The sequence below is a fragment of the Bos javanicus genome, chromosome 10, assembly GCF_032452875.1.
Source record: "Bos javanicus breed banteng chromosome 10, ARS-OSU_banteng_1.0, whole genome shotgun sequence".
NCBI lineage: Eukaryota > Metazoa > Chordata > Mammalia > Artiodactyla > Bovidae > Bos > Bos javanicus.
In genome coordinates, this window is record NC_083877.1 from 20,278,582 (window position 1) to 20,295,936 (window position 17,355).

The 17,355-nt window shown below is 37.8% G+C and overlaps 1 protein-coding gene across 2 annotated transcripts in view; it reads right to left on the bottom strand.

Moving 5' to 3' along the window:
• Positions 1–17,135, bottom strand: part of NPTN (neuroplastin) — a 64,375-nt gene extending 47,240 nt beyond the window's left edge. Inside the window, exon 1 of one of the 2 annotated variants that reach the window (XR_009739041.1) lies at positions 16,881–17,135. Coding sequence is in view for 1 of the 2 variants with exons in the window: in XM_061430304.1 (XP_061286288.1) it covers positions 16,881–16,971 (91 nt within the window). In the remaining variant the exon portion in view is untranslated. The remainder of the gene's footprint in view (positions 1–16,880) is intronic. The other variant, XM_061430304.1, reaches the window with a different exon arrangement.
• Between the last annotated feature and the right edge of the window lie 220 nt (positions 17,136–17,355).

The window sequence follows — 17,355 nt, forward strand, 5'->3', positions numbered from 1 at the left end:
TTTTCCATTTAATGAAGCTTTTCCTTGTTTGGAATGAGAAAGGTCCTCTCAGTGAGCCAATTTCTTATCAAGAATTCAGTCATCATCAACATAATTCCCTTCAGTGACAATAACAACAGATGTATCCTAGAGGCTCCATACACTAATATAAATGAAAGGATGTGTCACTCCAATTACTATACTTAAAAAATGAAGGCTATAAATATCAAAATGAATTATAACATAATTAATACAGGGGCTTCCCAGGTGGTTCAGTGGTGAAGAATTTGCCTGCAATGCAGGAGACCGGGGCTGGATCCCTGGGTCAGAAAGATCCCCTGGAAGAGTGCATGGCAATCCACTCCAGTATTCTTGCCTGGGAAATCCCATGGACAGAAGAGCCTGGTGGGCTACAGTCCATGGGGTCGCAAAGAGATGGACACAATTTAGTGACTAAACAATGACAACAAAGCACTACAGCCTATAAATGTTCAAGTCTTTATAGGACAAGCTTTGAAAAGAAACACAACCAACTACTAACAGCACTTATCCTGAGGAATGGGCATCGAGGGTGAAAGGGAGAACTTTAATATTTTACCTATAATACCTAAGCATTATTTGAAATTATGTTAAGCAAGTCCTTTCCTAATTTTCCAGTAACTTTCCTTTTTCAAAATTTTAAGTTAAATAATTCCATGTCAAAAAGTTATTTAATCACTATTCAAGGTAGGAAGAGTCAGCCTCTCTGCCTCTAATACTGCCTCCTGTAGTTAGCTATATTTATTCTTTGAATCTTCAACCTGATGAAAACTTCATTACCTTTTAGGCAGAGATAGCTCACAAGCTTATATATCTGGTTACTGCAGGTTCACCTGGTACTACTAGGCCTGTCAGGTTTTTCCAATGGTGTATTTTGAGAGTTTAAGACGATACACTTCTTGAGCTTTTTCAGAGGCAATGGCTAGTACTGCAGAATGGTAAGGTGACACTCTTAAGACACTACTGAAAACATGTTCCACTCAAATCCTTTCCCATTCTGACTTTAAACAGCTGGTAAAATATACGTACCTGTTACTGAAATACAAATGCCAGCAAGCTCATACTTCTGTCTATTTCTGAGCAGTTTTCATTTACTTCTCTGTATACTCTAATTTTTTTTTCCTTTAATGCACATCAAAATTTACCTTTTCATCCTACAGCTGTAAAATCTGATTACCCCTAACACTACCCCCAACCCATAATTGAATTTTAATGTCTACCTGCCACTGAGAAGCAAATTATATGCTCCATGGGCAGACATTTCAGAATGTTTCATGTGCACTCCACAGTTAAGAGGCAGTCTTGCAGGGAAGCACTAAAATTTACCAGCCCACAGCAAGTACCTCACAGGTTACAATCAATATTCATTAACAGCTGCCTGTCTGAAGTTCCTTCTGCCTTGATGTCCCCAGTTCCTTCAGGAATTAATTTCCTTTGTAACTGGCCTCAAAGACTACCTAAACTGTTTCTGAAAAATATGGACTTTATACAACCCTGTGGGGATTAAAAAAGCATGTTAGAAAAATCTCAGTAAACATCTACTAGGAAAAGCAAAAATACCCAGAAGTCAGTATGCAAACGTATCAGTTCAAAATATCAGTCAGGTAAACAAAATTTTGTGTATTAGAAGTATAACAGAATTTGCTACCCCTCTGTCTCAAAGGGATTCAAATAAAACAGGACAAAGAGTTTAAAAGTGCCAAATGTTTATCTAGAAACAACTGAAAATACCAGAAAGGACAGGACCAAGTAGAGGTGGGTAGAAAACACTAAAGTTAAGATGTGTGTACTAGTTGCTCTGACAGGACCAAGTAGAGGTGGGTAGAAAACACTAAAGTTAAGATGTGTGTACTAGTTGCTCTGTCCTGTCTGACTCTTTGAAACCCTATGGACTGTAGCCTGCCAGGCTCCTCTGTCCATGGAATTCTCCAGGCAAGCATACTGGAGTGGGTTGCCAAGCAGGGAGAGGGGGACTTATAAAAAATAATACATACTTATCATTATAACATAAGGCTCAAAATAATATTGTGGAGGAAAACAAAGATGAACAACAGAAGTAAGAAGAACAGGAACAAGGAAATAAAGCATAAGTGTTGCTTTAATCATTTAGGTTACTGTGTTAATTACTGAAGAAAAATAAAAGTTTAAAAAATTTCTGCTGCTAAAGTATGAAAACAAGATATACAACAAGATGTATATGCCTCTAAAGGTTTTTTACACGAACCAAGAAAATGTAGAGCTTTCAAGACATTTACTGGGCAAATGAAAGAAAATCATAAATCAGTTTCCTAGTAAAAATCATGTTGCTAAATTTCTAGCTCAAGCAACAAATATAAAAGTATGTCACTTCTATGGCATAATCTAATTTTGAAGGTGCAATAAGGTACTGCAATACTATCAAAATTACCTGCTCCAACATTAGTTCAAAAACAAATATCATGCTAAATAAAGATCATTGCTCTGCTAAGATTGAAAGCTAACTTGAAAGACTAAGGAGGCTAATCTACTGAAATAGTTTGGAATCTGCATGTTTATAGTGTTATAAGCATCAGGCTCCAAACAGCTTAAAATCATCAGGCTCCAAATACCTTAAGTGGTAGGTAAGTTGTGTATTAACCTAAAAATTTCATTTTAATTACTTCCCTGTTTCTATTGAAAGTAAGAAGTCTAATATCCCCCATATTAGAGATTTCAAATTTCTTAACCATTTCACTGTAAGTATAGCTAGCTTTCAAACAGGTTAAAAAGTAAAGCAAGATTCCATTATATATACATTAATATTTATTTGTTTTTCTCTTTCTGACTTACTTCACTCTATGTAACAGGCTCTGTAACATCCAACTCACTAGAGCTGACTCAAATGTGTTCCTTTTTATGGCTGAGTAATATTCCATTATATATATTACTACAACTTCTTTATCCATTCATTTGTCGATGGACATCTAGTCGACGTCCTAGTGGACACAGCAGGGGAAGGAGAGGGTGGGACAAATTGAGAGAGTGTCATTGAAACATATACACTATCACATGTAAGTGAAGTGAAAGTCGCTCAGTTGTGTCCAACTCTTTGTGGCCCCATGGACTATACAGTTCATGGAATTCTCCAGGCCAGAATACTGGAATATTCCAGTACTGGAATAGCCCTTCCCTTCTCCAGGAGCCCTTCCCAACCCAGGGATCGAACCCAGGTCTCCTGCATCGCAGGCAGATTCTTTACCAGCTGAGCCACCAGGGAAGCCCAATCATATGTAAAATAGATAGCTAATGGGAAGTTGCTGTATAACACAGGGAGCTCAACCTGATACTCTGTGACAATCTAGAAAGGGGAGGTTGGGTGGCGGGGTAGGAGGGAGGCTCAAGAGGGAAGGGACATATGTATACTATGGCTGATTCACACTGTTGTATGGCAGAAACCAACAATGTAAAGCAATTATCTTTCAATTAAAAATAAAATTTAAAAAAGTAAACCAAGATAACTGAAGGCTATTAGTGACAATAAATCTTATCAAGCACATTCTGTGTCAGCTACCATGCTAGTTGATTTATGCATGCCTTTCATTCTAACCTGTGAGATGTTTATTATTCCAAATAAACAGATGAGGAAACAGAGTAAGAGACTTAGCAAAAATCAAGACTCCAATCCAATCTCTTAGGCTTCAAAATCTGTAACATAATTCTTTGGTGAAGAGGACACAAAACAGGGGGCCACTGACAGTCTTACTTGACCAGCACAGTATTTTTTTTAAAGAAACTTATTTTGTATTGGGGTATAGCCGATTAACAACGCTGTAATAGTTTTAGGTGAACTGCAAAGCCACTAAGCCATACATATGCTGTTGTTCAGTCACTAAGTTTTGCCCGACTGTTTGCAACCCCATGGACTGCAGCAAGCCAGGTGTCCCTGTTCCTCACCATCTCCCGGACTTTACCAGAGTTCATGTTCATACATATGTATGTATCCATTCTCCCCTAAACTCCCCTCCCATCCAGGTTGCCACATAACATTGAGCAGAGTTCCATGTTCTACACTGTAGGACCCGCACAGTACTTTTTAAAAGTCCAGTATTCAGTCAAAGCATCTATCATATTCTCCACTTTAGCAAATAGTACTTGCCTAGCTCCTATGGTAAACAAGTTTGCATCCCTGCTTTAATACATGTCAACAAAGACAATAAAAACAAGGCAACAGCTGCTCTCCTTGCCTTTCCATTCCTAGAAGAGGTGTGGTTTTGACCAGAGGTTGTCTCAGGAACTAGGCACTATAACCCATTATCAGAGGATACTTAAGTGCAGGCACAAAATGGAAATGTTCTCAACTGAAGCTGCTCTGACTTTTACAAAGCATGTAAAGTTGTAAGTGTACTTTTGGTTAACACAATAATTTGGATATCATTAACAGCCTGGGACCAGGGATCTTCGATATCCCACAAAGTGTCTTGTACAACAAAGAACTGTCCCTCTTTCTACACAACTTTCAAATGTTACTCAAGATGAACACAGTCTGAGCCTAGAATCTAACTCTTTTCTAAATACACCACAAAGTATTCTTGCACAGTTTTCATTATTAATTTTCGGGGAATGAAGTTACTATGTAAAGTGAGGATGGCTGCTCTATGCTTAGTCACTCAGTCATGTCCAACTTTTTGCAACCACAAGGACTGTAGCCTGCCAGGTTCCTCTGTCCATGGAAAATTTCCAGGCCAGAATATAAGAGTGAGTTGCCATTTCCTACTCCAGGGGATCTTCCTGACTCAAAGATCAAACCTGTGTCTCTTGCATCTACTGCACTGGCAGGATTCTTAACCACTGCACCACCCGGGAAGTTTATCAAGGATTGTAAGAAATTCAATATCGACCTTCCCTAGTAGAGGGGGATTTTCAGTGAAAAGGCTAGTCTGGTAACCATCATCTAAAAACACATATTTTATGGTATGATAAGAGTCATAACCAAGCCTGAAATAATCTGGCCCTTTTCACTAGAACTTTATTTTCCTCTTCACTTTGCTATGAAACTACAAGAGTTGTAGTTAGCATATTAAAAGTAAACAACTTAAAAGTACCAGCCTTATAATTCAAAACTATCCCTACATGACTCGATACAGTACAGCAGTTTATAAAGCATTTTCCATATATTACTATCTTATCTCATAAAACCCCTACAGATTAAGTATTACACTAATTTTAAAAAGAGAAACCACAGGAACTTAAACAGAAGTAGAATCCAGAGCTACTGCCAAATTGAGCACCTTTTTCCATTCAACTACACTGTCCCAGAAGGCGATCTAATAGGTTTTATTTACATTTCACGTTTATAACAGTGACAGATTATCAATTTACTTACCTAGTACTATGGTCTCCAACTCAGTTTAGGTATCAAATTTAAAATATACTAATGTTCAGATTATCAATTTACTTACCCAGTACTATGGTTTCCAACTCAGTTTAGGCATCAAATTTAAAATATACTAATGTTCTAGTTTCATAAAACCATGAATTATTTTTAATACTTTGTTAAACTACCTTAAATATATTTCAAATAAATATGTATAAGAATAGTTATGATGATCTTTATACTACTTAATACTTAATACCATTAACCCTGGAGTACACTGTTCAATTCTTACCATTCTTACAGCCACCTCATCCAAGTCCACAACAAAAGGACAGGAAGTAGATCTCTTATACTGAATGATACACAGCAACACACCTCCAATCAAAAGACTTTATAATAAAGCTCATGAAACCATGATTTTTTTCTTAGTACTGAAATAAACTATGAAGAAATTACATCCCACATACACTTTCCCTGATTCTCTAAATCAGGTGGTTATAATTAAGCAAGTTAAAAATTATTCTGAACCCACTAAGAAGAAAAGGGTGTGGGCAGTCATATCTTCATTCATTTCTTTTCTTCTTCCAAGACAAGAAAGCAAATATGTTCCAAGACCCTAAGGAAAAACTGGAAGGGACAATCCTTGAACCAAGAGCCCCATCTTTATCATATACCCTCAAACAATAGTGTCCTAAATTTTAAAATACTCTAGCTAAGGAGGGGCTTCCCTGGGAGCTCAGCTGGTAAAGAATCTGCCAGCTGTTTCTTGAATAGTTAATAGCAAAGTGAAGAGGAAAATAAAGTTCTAGTGAAAAGGGCCAGATTATTTCAGGTTTGGTTATGACTCTATCATATCATAAAATATGCGTTTTTAGATGATTGTTAGCAGACTAGCGTTTTCACTGAATTATCCCCCTCTACTAGGGAATGTCGATGATTGAATTTCTTGAATGCAGGAGACCCCAGTTCCATTCCTGAGTCAGGAAGATCTGTGGGAGAAGGGATAGACTACCCACTCCAGTAATCTTGGGCTTCCCTGGTGGCTCAGCTGGTAAAGAATCCACCTGCAATGATGGAGAGCTGGGTTTGATCCCTGGGTTGGGAAGATCCCTGGAGAAGGGAAAGGCTACCCACTCCAGTATTCTGGCCTGGAGAATTCCATGGACTACATGTATAGTCCATGGGGCCACAAAGAGTCAGACACTACTGAGTGACTTTCACTTTTCCCTTAGGTAAGAGAAAAGGCGAACTGCGGGGGGAAAAAAAAGCCTGAGACCCTAACTTCACCTTAAAATAGCTTTAATTCTTAAAAGAATAAATTAAAAACTGTCAAATATAAGATAGCAGAATTGAAAAAAAATATATATAAATGTGATGTAACAGTGGCTCAGAGGTTAAAGCATCTGCCTGGAATGCAGGAGACCCGGGTTCAATCCCTGGGTCGGGAAGATCCCCCGGAGAAGGAAATGGCAACCCACTCCAGTACTCTTGCCTGGAGAATCCCATGGAGGGAGGAGCCTGGTAGGCTACAGTCCATAAGGTCGCAAAGAGTCGGACACAACTGAGCGACTTCACTTTCACTTTTCAAACTACATTTACTCATACAGAATTTGCAATGTAACATGATTTTGCTCATATTAAATCTACCTTTTAAAGGTTTCTTTGAATACACAATACAGGTCTTTCCTGTAGATCAACTGGTAAAGAATCTGCCTGCAATGCAGGAGACCCAGGTTTGATCTCTGGGTCGAGAAGATCCTCTGGAGAAGGGAAGAGCAATCTACTCCAGGATCATTGCCTGGAGAATTCCATGGACAGAGGAGCCTGGGGATCTTTACAGTCTGTGGAACTCCAAAGAGTTGGACACGACTGAGTGACTATACAAAAACTATCAAATTACAAGACTCTATTAAGTTCTAAATGGAAGGTAAAAATAGCAAAAAAGACATTCTTCTAGGATTACCAGAGGTGCCAAATAAAAATTCCTAATTATTTTTCTGAAATTCAAATATAACTGGGCATCCCACATTTTGATCTAGCAACCCTACACTCTTTCAGATAATAAAAATGAGCTCCCATCTCCACCAAAGTATTGCAGCACCATCTCCACTCATAAAACAGGCTCAGGTTTCTATCACAGAAGTATTTTGACTGATAAAGCCTTAAGAATTAATCTGAAGTGCTCATTTCCTGATAAGCCTTCCTTAACAGCTAAAATGGACCTAATTTCTAAGAACCAAAGGTTAAACTTTTACTAGGCTCCACTCAGTCTAATGAATGAACTCTTAAGAAGCTTATGTTTCTATGTGTTAAACAGACATTGGGAAAATTTCAGTGTCCATTTTTTATAACTAAAAGAAGTTGCTTATGAAGGTTATAATAAACAGAATTCTGTTTAAAGTATTACCAGCAGGTCTTAAAAGCTACTTTAATGGATTTCAAAATTAATCTATTTTTCTTGAATCATAATCACAGAAATTTAGAGCTAGAAACAAACTAATTTTTGACCCTTAAAAACCTCTAGAAAGGGAATTTCCTGGCAGGCCAGGGGTTAAGACTCTGCATTTTCACCACAGAAGGCCTGGGTTCAATTCCAGGTGGAGGAGACAGTACCCCAAGACAAAGGGCATAGCCATAAAAAAAAAAAAAAACCTTTCTGCAAAATCCATCTCATTGCCTATTCATTCCCATAGAGGTTTTTTACTCCTACTGAGCTCCTAAACAAGTACTAGATATAACAAAAAGAGATATTCTATTTTATGAGGTCCTTATCAACCCATTCTTTGCCCTACTTATAATGGCTCTGATCATGAGTGAGTGCAAATAACTCTATTCTGCTAGGTGCATTTAAATCATCTTCTTAATACTAAACCTATGCTTTTTCTTCCCAGTGGTCTAAGCCACTGCTCTTTGATACAGCCCATCCATCTTTGGAGACTACCTAATTCCCTTACTTCATTTACACTGCTACCCTGAAGGTATTAATAGATAATCACATCCCCCTAGTGCTCCCTTTTCCTAAATTTAGCTCCTTCAGGTTTTTCTCCTGTCTTATGTTACCATCAGCGTATAACTATCTGCATCTTTTCCTAAATGTGGTTGGAATGTGTTGATAATTATTTGGACTTCAATCCTAGTAAGAAAATAGAAACCATAATTTTGATACGTGATCACTATCTTATTTGTCTAAGAGTAATTCAATGACATTTCACTGCACGTTACTTGAAACCTCTTTATACTTGCTCTTTTCCAGGTAGCAGCCCTTTCTGGTTTGCATTAAAGCCATTTATTTCATCTTTCTTGATGAATTATTTGAGATTCAGGATTAATATAATTTCAATGCTGGAGCTGCTTAGCTATTTTTTTCCACATGGTCCACAATAGCTTCCAACCTGTTAAACTTATAAAATTGAAAAACCCTAATTTAAATTTCACATTTTCATTCAATCTATGGATTGAAAATTACTTCAAAAGTAGTTGCCAACACAGGACAAGACATCTTGCCTTTTTCTCCTTCAAGAAGCAGTGATATCTAAAGACAAGAAAATAAACTTGCTACTCTAGTATCTTACACATGAAAAGCAAATAATTCTTCATTGATGGTTCTGCTTCCCTCTCCCTTCCTTCCCTTGGCCAGTGTTCAAGTTACTCTGTACTCACCAGAAATGTGCCTCAAACAACAGCATCAGAGTAAGCATTCAGCTCAGAATAAACAGCAGCGTTCCAGTCTTGTACTCAACCAATAACTCAAAGGCAGGGCTAGGGAATAATGACTATTAGCTCTAATTTAAAAGAAAGGACAACTAAACATACTGGAAAACTTGTGCTTTGATTATGATATTCAAATTATTATAGCCTTCCCTTTTTCGGAAATTCAAATGGGATGGAAGAATCAATATTATATAAGTAATGGGTAATGTATTGTTAAACAATGCTGTATTCTCTTTACTAATAATGACTAATAACAGTACATGTTGATATTACAGAGAAATGCCTTGTGAAAATCCTTATTATGCTTATAAAAATCATATTGCTCCATAGTACATGGTATATGTAAATAAAACAAAACTACTCCATACGTGACAATGCTCTGTCTTTCAAACATCAATCTCATAGCCTGTTAATGAATTATGAAATCAATTTAGAATGTAACAATAATTTCCTTTAAATATATTACAGAGTAAGGAAAGATATTGTTTCACAAAACATTACATATTTCTACATATACTTAGTCACAAATAAAACCTATTTATCTGGGTCAAAAGTTTGAAAGTCTTTTGCTAAAGAGCTTTTATATTTTTAAAGTCATTACAGCATCGTTGTATACAAACCAAATTATTTCTACATTATGAATGAAAGCTAATCCTTAGCTACATTTCAACACCTAGAAAATTTTAATTTGTAATGTTAATTTTTCAGGTTATTTTTAAATTAATAAGCAGCAAGGATGTGGCTGATAACTGACACTAGATGATGATTATAAGGACGTTTATTAACATTATTCATTCTACTTTTTAAAGTTTGAAATTCTGACAAAAATGTACAAAAGAAAAAACAGGAAATGGACCTAACCAATTTATAGTAAAATAATGAATAAATTCATAATCTGAGACTTTGACACTCTGTTTCTAAGGAATATCAATCTACAAACTTCCTCAGACTTAATTCAAGTAATGCTTGGGTTTACCCGTTCAACTATAATGAACAGGTTTAAAGGTCTTTAAAAAATGCATAAGGACAGGAGAAATTAATTCAAAAATAGCAAAGCTCCTCAAATGATAACATAAAAACACAATTAGTTAAGTGTGCTTCACTGTCTTTTCATTGCCTCTTCAGTAGCCAACTGCCCTTCAACCAACAGAGAAAACACAAAATATCTACCTACCAGGGAGTGATTTTCATTTCTTAATTGTTTCATTCACACTGGCAATTTTCCCAGCAAGTTTAATATGCGATCTCTATAACATACACCATTCTGCCTTCCCTGAAACATAAACTACAAGTGTCATCTGAAACAGGTTTACAGGCAGTTGGATTTCAAAACAGTGGATGCCTCAAAGGCAGTTTTCCTTAATTTCAAAAAAGTAAGTTTCTAAACTTCATTTAAACAAAGCATTCTCTCTCTAGGCCTTCTAAACTGTAAGCTTAATAGAACTGTGTGATTTTAGAACCAGAAGGGAATTTATACATCACCTAGTCTAGTGGTTTACAAATACTATCATTAGCAAAAGAAGAATCAATAACATAATTTATATATGCAAGCACACTCCTTTTTTAAAAAATGTACCTACTGCATATGAAACATTTTGCCCTGTTAGTATTCTATCAGAAAGGACTTGACACTGTTTTGTATTTTATATTTAATCACCTCTAGAATATGAGTATACATTTGAAATTGATTAAAATTATTGGTACAATTTAGAACTTAATGTTTTCTAATAATAGTCTTACATAATATATAGAATCCTGACACCTTCAGAGTGACTTCAAATCATCTCATTCTGTTTTGCTGTCTAGTTAATTTGAAGCAATACTTAGGTGTAACAATGATATAAATCAAGACAAAGCAAAGAGAAGCAAAGCACATCCAAACTGACATACTTCTGCAAAACACCATTACCATACTGTAAGGTTTCAGTATGTGGAAAGGAGGTTAGTCTTAAAACATTCCATAACTGTTTTCAGAAATGCAAAAGAAAAAGGAACTTAATACAGCTTTAATGAAAAGGTAAGACTGGGTTTTTTAATTTGAAACACAACAGAAACAAGAAACAAAACAAAAAACCAGGGGATGTCTGAGGGACATCAAATAAATCTACAACTAACTTCCTGTATGCAAATAATCTACTTAGGGGAACTCTTTACACATTTAGTAAACCCCGTTTCCACATAGACCAATTAAAAGTTCTCAATGATAAGAAAAAAATAACCTCAAGTTAATTAGGTTTGACTAATAAACATCTGTCTTTGCATATATACAAAAACACACAATAAAAACAGGCCTACTTTCAACTTTACACAGTAAACCTGAATTGTACAAATCTTGACTCTTGAATAAACTCTTGAAAAACATAAAATTTACTTGTGTATTCAACTTTTTTAATGTACACATCAATATCTCTGGAATAATGCTTTTACATAGGATCACTACAATATTTTACTTTAAATTCAGTGAGAAGTTTACTTTTCTATATATAAGCTTATAGAATGCAATAGTTTATTTTCAACTAGTTTTACTGGAGAGGTTTCCTGCCTTTACAAAGCTAATCCTTTTCAACTAAAATTAGGAATTCAGGGGAAAAAAATCCATCAAAACCTCACAATTTAAAAATGCATTATCTAAGGTGCTTAAAATTAAGCTCCATATCATCAATGGCATTTATAAGAATTCATGTAAAATGACAGTGTTTTGTTTAAAGAGGCACACTGAAAGCAAGGCCAACTGTTCTCAGGAGATGATTTTTCATCATTACATATTTTAATTTTGATGTACGGATTTACTCCAGAGGACCCTGGTCTTTTCTAACAGATTCTATTTATCCAGATGCTCGTCAAAGGAAGATTCATTTTTCATTCTTGCTTCCTGTTTCTTCCGTGTACTACAACTATAGCCTTTCTTCTGTCTTTTCTCTCAGAACTTCATTCTCTACCTCTGATCCTGTCCAGAATGTGCTCACTGTAAAGAGACTGCCTCAGACACTTTTTCATAGAATTCTCTTTTCCAAAATTTCTTTGCAAAATTTTATTCAAGCTTTCATTGAACACCTCCTGTGTGATATCCCAATCATTCCTTATTTTTCTACGTGCTTAATTTGTACAGATATGAACACCTTATCTTCTTCCCAAATTGTCTTGTAAAAACAAAAACAACTTTACATAGACCCAGCAAAAATTTCAGATTTTAAATATGAAATATAACTTTGAAAAAACAGCTCAAACTAAATAAATGAAAAACAATGTCCAAACTGCCAGAGCACTTTTATTCTCATATCTGGTTATCTTTGCAGACCCGTTAAATATTTATTTTTATTCTAAAAATATGAATAAAGACAACACAATGACATTTTGCCTTTTACTAATGTCTAAATGTATACTCCACAAGAGAAAATGTTTCCCATCAAAATTGTATTAATGAGAACAATCAAGGAATTACTTTACGACAAAGCAGTCTAATTTTTCATGAGGATTTGCATAACTCACACAAAACCAGACCTGTAATGAATTTCAATCTTAATTTACACCAAATGTTTGGACTGTGGAGCACATTTACATGTAAAGGCTTTTATTTTATTGTCTTCTGTTGTTTTGAACCATGGTATACTAACAGGGTAAGCTCTGTTATGTCAGGCAACACAAAAACCTAACCGCATCTCTTTTCTAATTTGAATCCAGGAACCCTTAAAAGCAAAGACTAACAGCCCAGAAACAGAGCCTGATGTTGTAACATGGCCTTTCCACCCTGGTCCCCTGACCAATTACTCGTGCCTGGAAGCTTCATTACATCAGTAGTGACACTGTCGTCATTTGCATGAGGGTCTGGAGGCTTATGATCTCCTTAGGAAATGCTAATGAATTTCAAGGCAAACAATTTCTTCTGGTCATTTAAAATCTTTTTTTGGACTAATTATGTTAAGATTTGTTGCTTGATATCTGGCATGTCATTTGTGCCACAGCTGCCATAGATACCATGTCTTCCACTGCTCATTTTAGTTCACCCAAAGGAGAGATGCACAATCAACAGCAAATGTCTAAAAACATACTCAAGGAGAGAAAACTGCCAAACCACTGAAGCAAACAGCACTTGACAGAAAAGAAAAAGATTCATGAATCATCTCATGCAAATACTGGCATTTTTACACAATGTTCACAACTATCTAGTATCATCCAAGCAAAATGGTTTCTTAAAATTTAGATCATTAATAATAAAATTCATTAGATTCATTTTCTTCCACTAAGCAGTGTTATCTATTTTTATATTTTCAATATGAATATATTACATTTTCACACTTCACATGCACTCATCACTTAACACCTTCAACACTTCACTGTAGTCCAGGCACTACATTCTATTTCTCTTATTCACAAGATACTTAGTTCACTGAAACAAAACAAAAACATGAAATCTCCCAGACAATGAAATGGAAATATGAACTTCCTCACCAGAATCTACAAATGCAGACGCAACACAGCTGGTCACTTTTCTAAAAAAGTTACATAAGCAAAAAGCACAAATCTGGGGCCTTCAAATGCCCTATTTAACTTTATTCAAGATGACACTGAGCAGCATTAACAAAGCTCAATATACACACAAAGAAAAATAAGTAATTAATAGTGGTACTTCTAAAGGATAATAATAGTAAATAACTAACATTTACTCACTATAGTAAGCAAACAGTACATATAGTACTGTTATGCTACACTTAGTACATATAGTACTGTTATGCTACATATAGTAATGTAGCATATGTTACATATAGTAACATATGTTACATATAGTAACAAGTGCTACATATAGTAAAAATTTACTCCCCAAAACTAATTATATGCCAGGCAGAAATCTAAGTGCTTTAAGACTGTTTCATTTAATTCTCACATCATCCCTAGGGGACTGCATTATTATAAACCCCATTTTACAGATGATAAAACTGAGACCTGGAAGTAGTAAGCATATTACTCAAGGTCACTCAGTCCAAGAGATGGTCTATCAGGATCCAAAGTCTGTGCTCTTGACCATCATATATTACTGTCTGGTTTACACTAAACTCAATTTTAATTTCAGTCTAAAGCTTTCAAAGTCTTACCAGGAAGTTTATTTTTTAGGTCAGGTTTCTTCCTTTAAAATGACACCTTAAATAAGCATTTTACTTGAAACTACGATCCTACAAGTCTATGTATCTGGATGGGAAACGAATTCTATCTGAATGAAAAGTCCTGAATCTCTCTGGTAATGGATCACAGCTAGAGGAGACCTTAAGGGTCTTCTAATTCAAATTCTTCACTTTAGGAATAATGCAACAGACCTTTTGAAAAGCATCTATACTCAATCTAAACTACCACATACTTAAACCAGAAATACTTCGAGGTTTTGGGAGGTTTCTTTTTTAAAGTCATCATTTTAAATAGATAATCCAACTTTTCAAGATCATCTAGAACACAGTATCCACTTCTGAAACACTATAAGAAAATACAAACCCCAAGACATGAGGTCAGACTACTGAAGAGCTATTACCAATAGAAAACTTTAATCTTACCGACATGCTATAAAAAGGCATCCTTGCCTATATGGACTCAAACTCAAAAAACAGCCTTTTTTTCTTGAATTAAATTTACATTCATTTGGGTCAACTACAAGCTCACCTTCACTTCACGAGTCACGTGACTGAATTCAAGCTCATTTCAAGGAAAAGGCTGCACTATGCTGTATTTAGAACACATATCACTGAGAATAGCCAGATGAGTCTTCATAGGCCTATGCAAAAGCCTTGCTTTAGTTGCTAAGAAACTACAATTTCACTGTATTATAAATTTTCTAAGAAGCTGTGTGCCAGCACAAAGATTAAACATGTTAAGATCAAAAATCTCTCACCTATTGTGCCTAATGAAACCTTTTCTCACAAGAATAGCTGAAATTATTGGTAACACAGACTAAAAACTGATAAGACAAATCAGACTAACTCTACCTTGCCTTCCACAGTGGCCTCATGCTTTGAAGTGTAAAATACCCAATATGCTTCACATATCCAATGCTAGAAATAGAAAAATGTTTCCTTCCTGACCCCTGCAGTGATATTTGAAGCCATGAAGCATACATAAGATTTTATTTATATGATTTGGTATAACAAACACTTACATTTAACTGGTGCTTTTTCGACCTTGACTGATACATTTTCATTGTAATCTTCAGCATTTTAAGCATGCATTCTCCTTAGAATGCTTAACTCCATTAGCTTTATCACTGATTTTTTTAATGAAAGCCATTTTAATTTCAGCTATTCCAACAAGAGTAATTTTAAACTATTCTAGCATAACAAAGAAACACCAAAGAATTAGCAAAAAGAATTTACAGTTCACTCTCCAGTAAAGTCACGAATAAGTTCAACCTCACAATTTTTTTCCTAGAAAAATATTTTTGAAATCTCTTAAAGGCTGTCTCCACAAGAGCAGAAACTGGTTCACAATACTTCTAATCTCATCTCTAAAAGATCGATTCAGCAGCTGAATTTTAACACATATCTTTAACAGTCAGAATCTTTTTTGTCTAGATCCCCCATCACCATGCTTCCCCACCATGTCTCCATCTTCTCGAAAGGATTTCAGTTCAAAACCCAGTTCAGTTATCTTCAGTTCAATCATCTCCTTTCCACTGTACCCTGAACACATCCCAAGGACTACTTTTATGTTCCTCAGAAATAATGTCTGTTCTGTTTTTGAAACTTTTCGATCTTAAAAACACACTTCCCTCCATCTCCCTCTCTCCAGCGCCGGCCCTCAATCCCACCACTGCAGTTTCAGCAGTGTGAAAGGCCCAACCAATATCATACAGCACTTGCCAAAACTCAGCTCCTCCCTCCCCTAATATATCCTCCACACTGCAAACCAACATTACACCCCCGGCTTCCTGCATTTTACTCCCTTCCCTTATTTTCTGTCTTCCCCCACTTCCATTTCTATAGCCAGGCACCCTTATTTCTCTAACAAATAATTCCCCCTACCTCAGTTTCAACCCTTTCTCCCCATCCTCTGCTCGTTTTTCCTCTCCTTATTTAGAAACTCCTTTTTGCTCTCCCAACCACTACCCTAGAATGCCCAACACTCCACCCTCCTTAGCAAACCCAGCCCTCTTCCCCCACTTCGTTTAGAGCTTCTGCTGCTCCTCTTTCCAGATCCCCTACTGCAGTCAACCCACTACCTCGGCTTTCCACCCACCTTCCCTCCACCTCCACAGCCAAGGCTCCCTGATTCCTTACCCTCTCCTTAGGACTCTAGTACTCTGCTCAGTATTCTTCAGGACTCCCTTCCCCCAACGTCTTTTTTTTTTTTTTTTAAGGATGTCACCAGTCTTACAGAGCCCCAGAAGAACCTTGGACGACCCCAGCGCACGGGACCCCCGTTCATCTGTGGAGCCTGATACCACTCTCCGTCACTTTAAACACAAATGTCGGTCTTGTGCAGCCTTCTTTAAACGCTGCACCCCTTCCTCATCCGCCCCCGCTACTCCAGCTCAAGTCGGCTTCTTCGGGGACCCCTCCCCGACTCGGAGCGACGAGCCCCAAGCTGTGGAGCCTCTAAATCAGCAACACCTCAAGCTCTTGTCGGACGCCCCCACCTCTCGGACAGGCGCCTCCGGTTCTCACACCCGCGCGCCTCTTCGAACTCGAGACCGGCATTTGGTCCTGTCGGGCCCGCAGCACCTCAGACTCCGACCAGCCCCCTTCCCCGGACTCCGCCACCTCCTCCGGCCCCGAAATGCCCTCTCCGGCCGCCACCATCCCTCAGCCCCCGCCCGGCCGGCCCCCGGCGCCCCGCTTACCGTTCTGAGCGGCGCCTGGCCCTGGGAGGAGGGAGCCAGAAACCAGCAACAGCGAGAGGGCCAGGGCACTGGGGAGCGACGAGCCCGACATCCTCCCTGCAGAAGACGGAACAGCTAATGGGCCGGGGCCGGAGCCGGGGCCGGGGAAGGGAGGGGAGGGAGGGAGGGGGCGGGCGAGTGAGCGAGGGAGAGAGCGAGGGAGGCAGCCGTGGCAGGGCTCCGTCCTTCCCCGTCCTCCTCCTACCGCCGCAGCGCCCAAGCCTCGCGAGACCTTCGCTCCGGGCCGTGGGCGGCTGAGGAGCGACAGCATCAAGGCTCGCGAGAAGAGGCAGGCTCAATCGATCCTCCCGCCCCTCAGACTCCGCGTCCCCGCCCCTGCAGACGCTGATTGGCCTAGCGCGAGGTGGGTCACGTGCCAAGGGCGCTTCTGGCCACGTGACGGTTCGAGGCGGGGCTCCTCCGGCTGTCTTGGCCC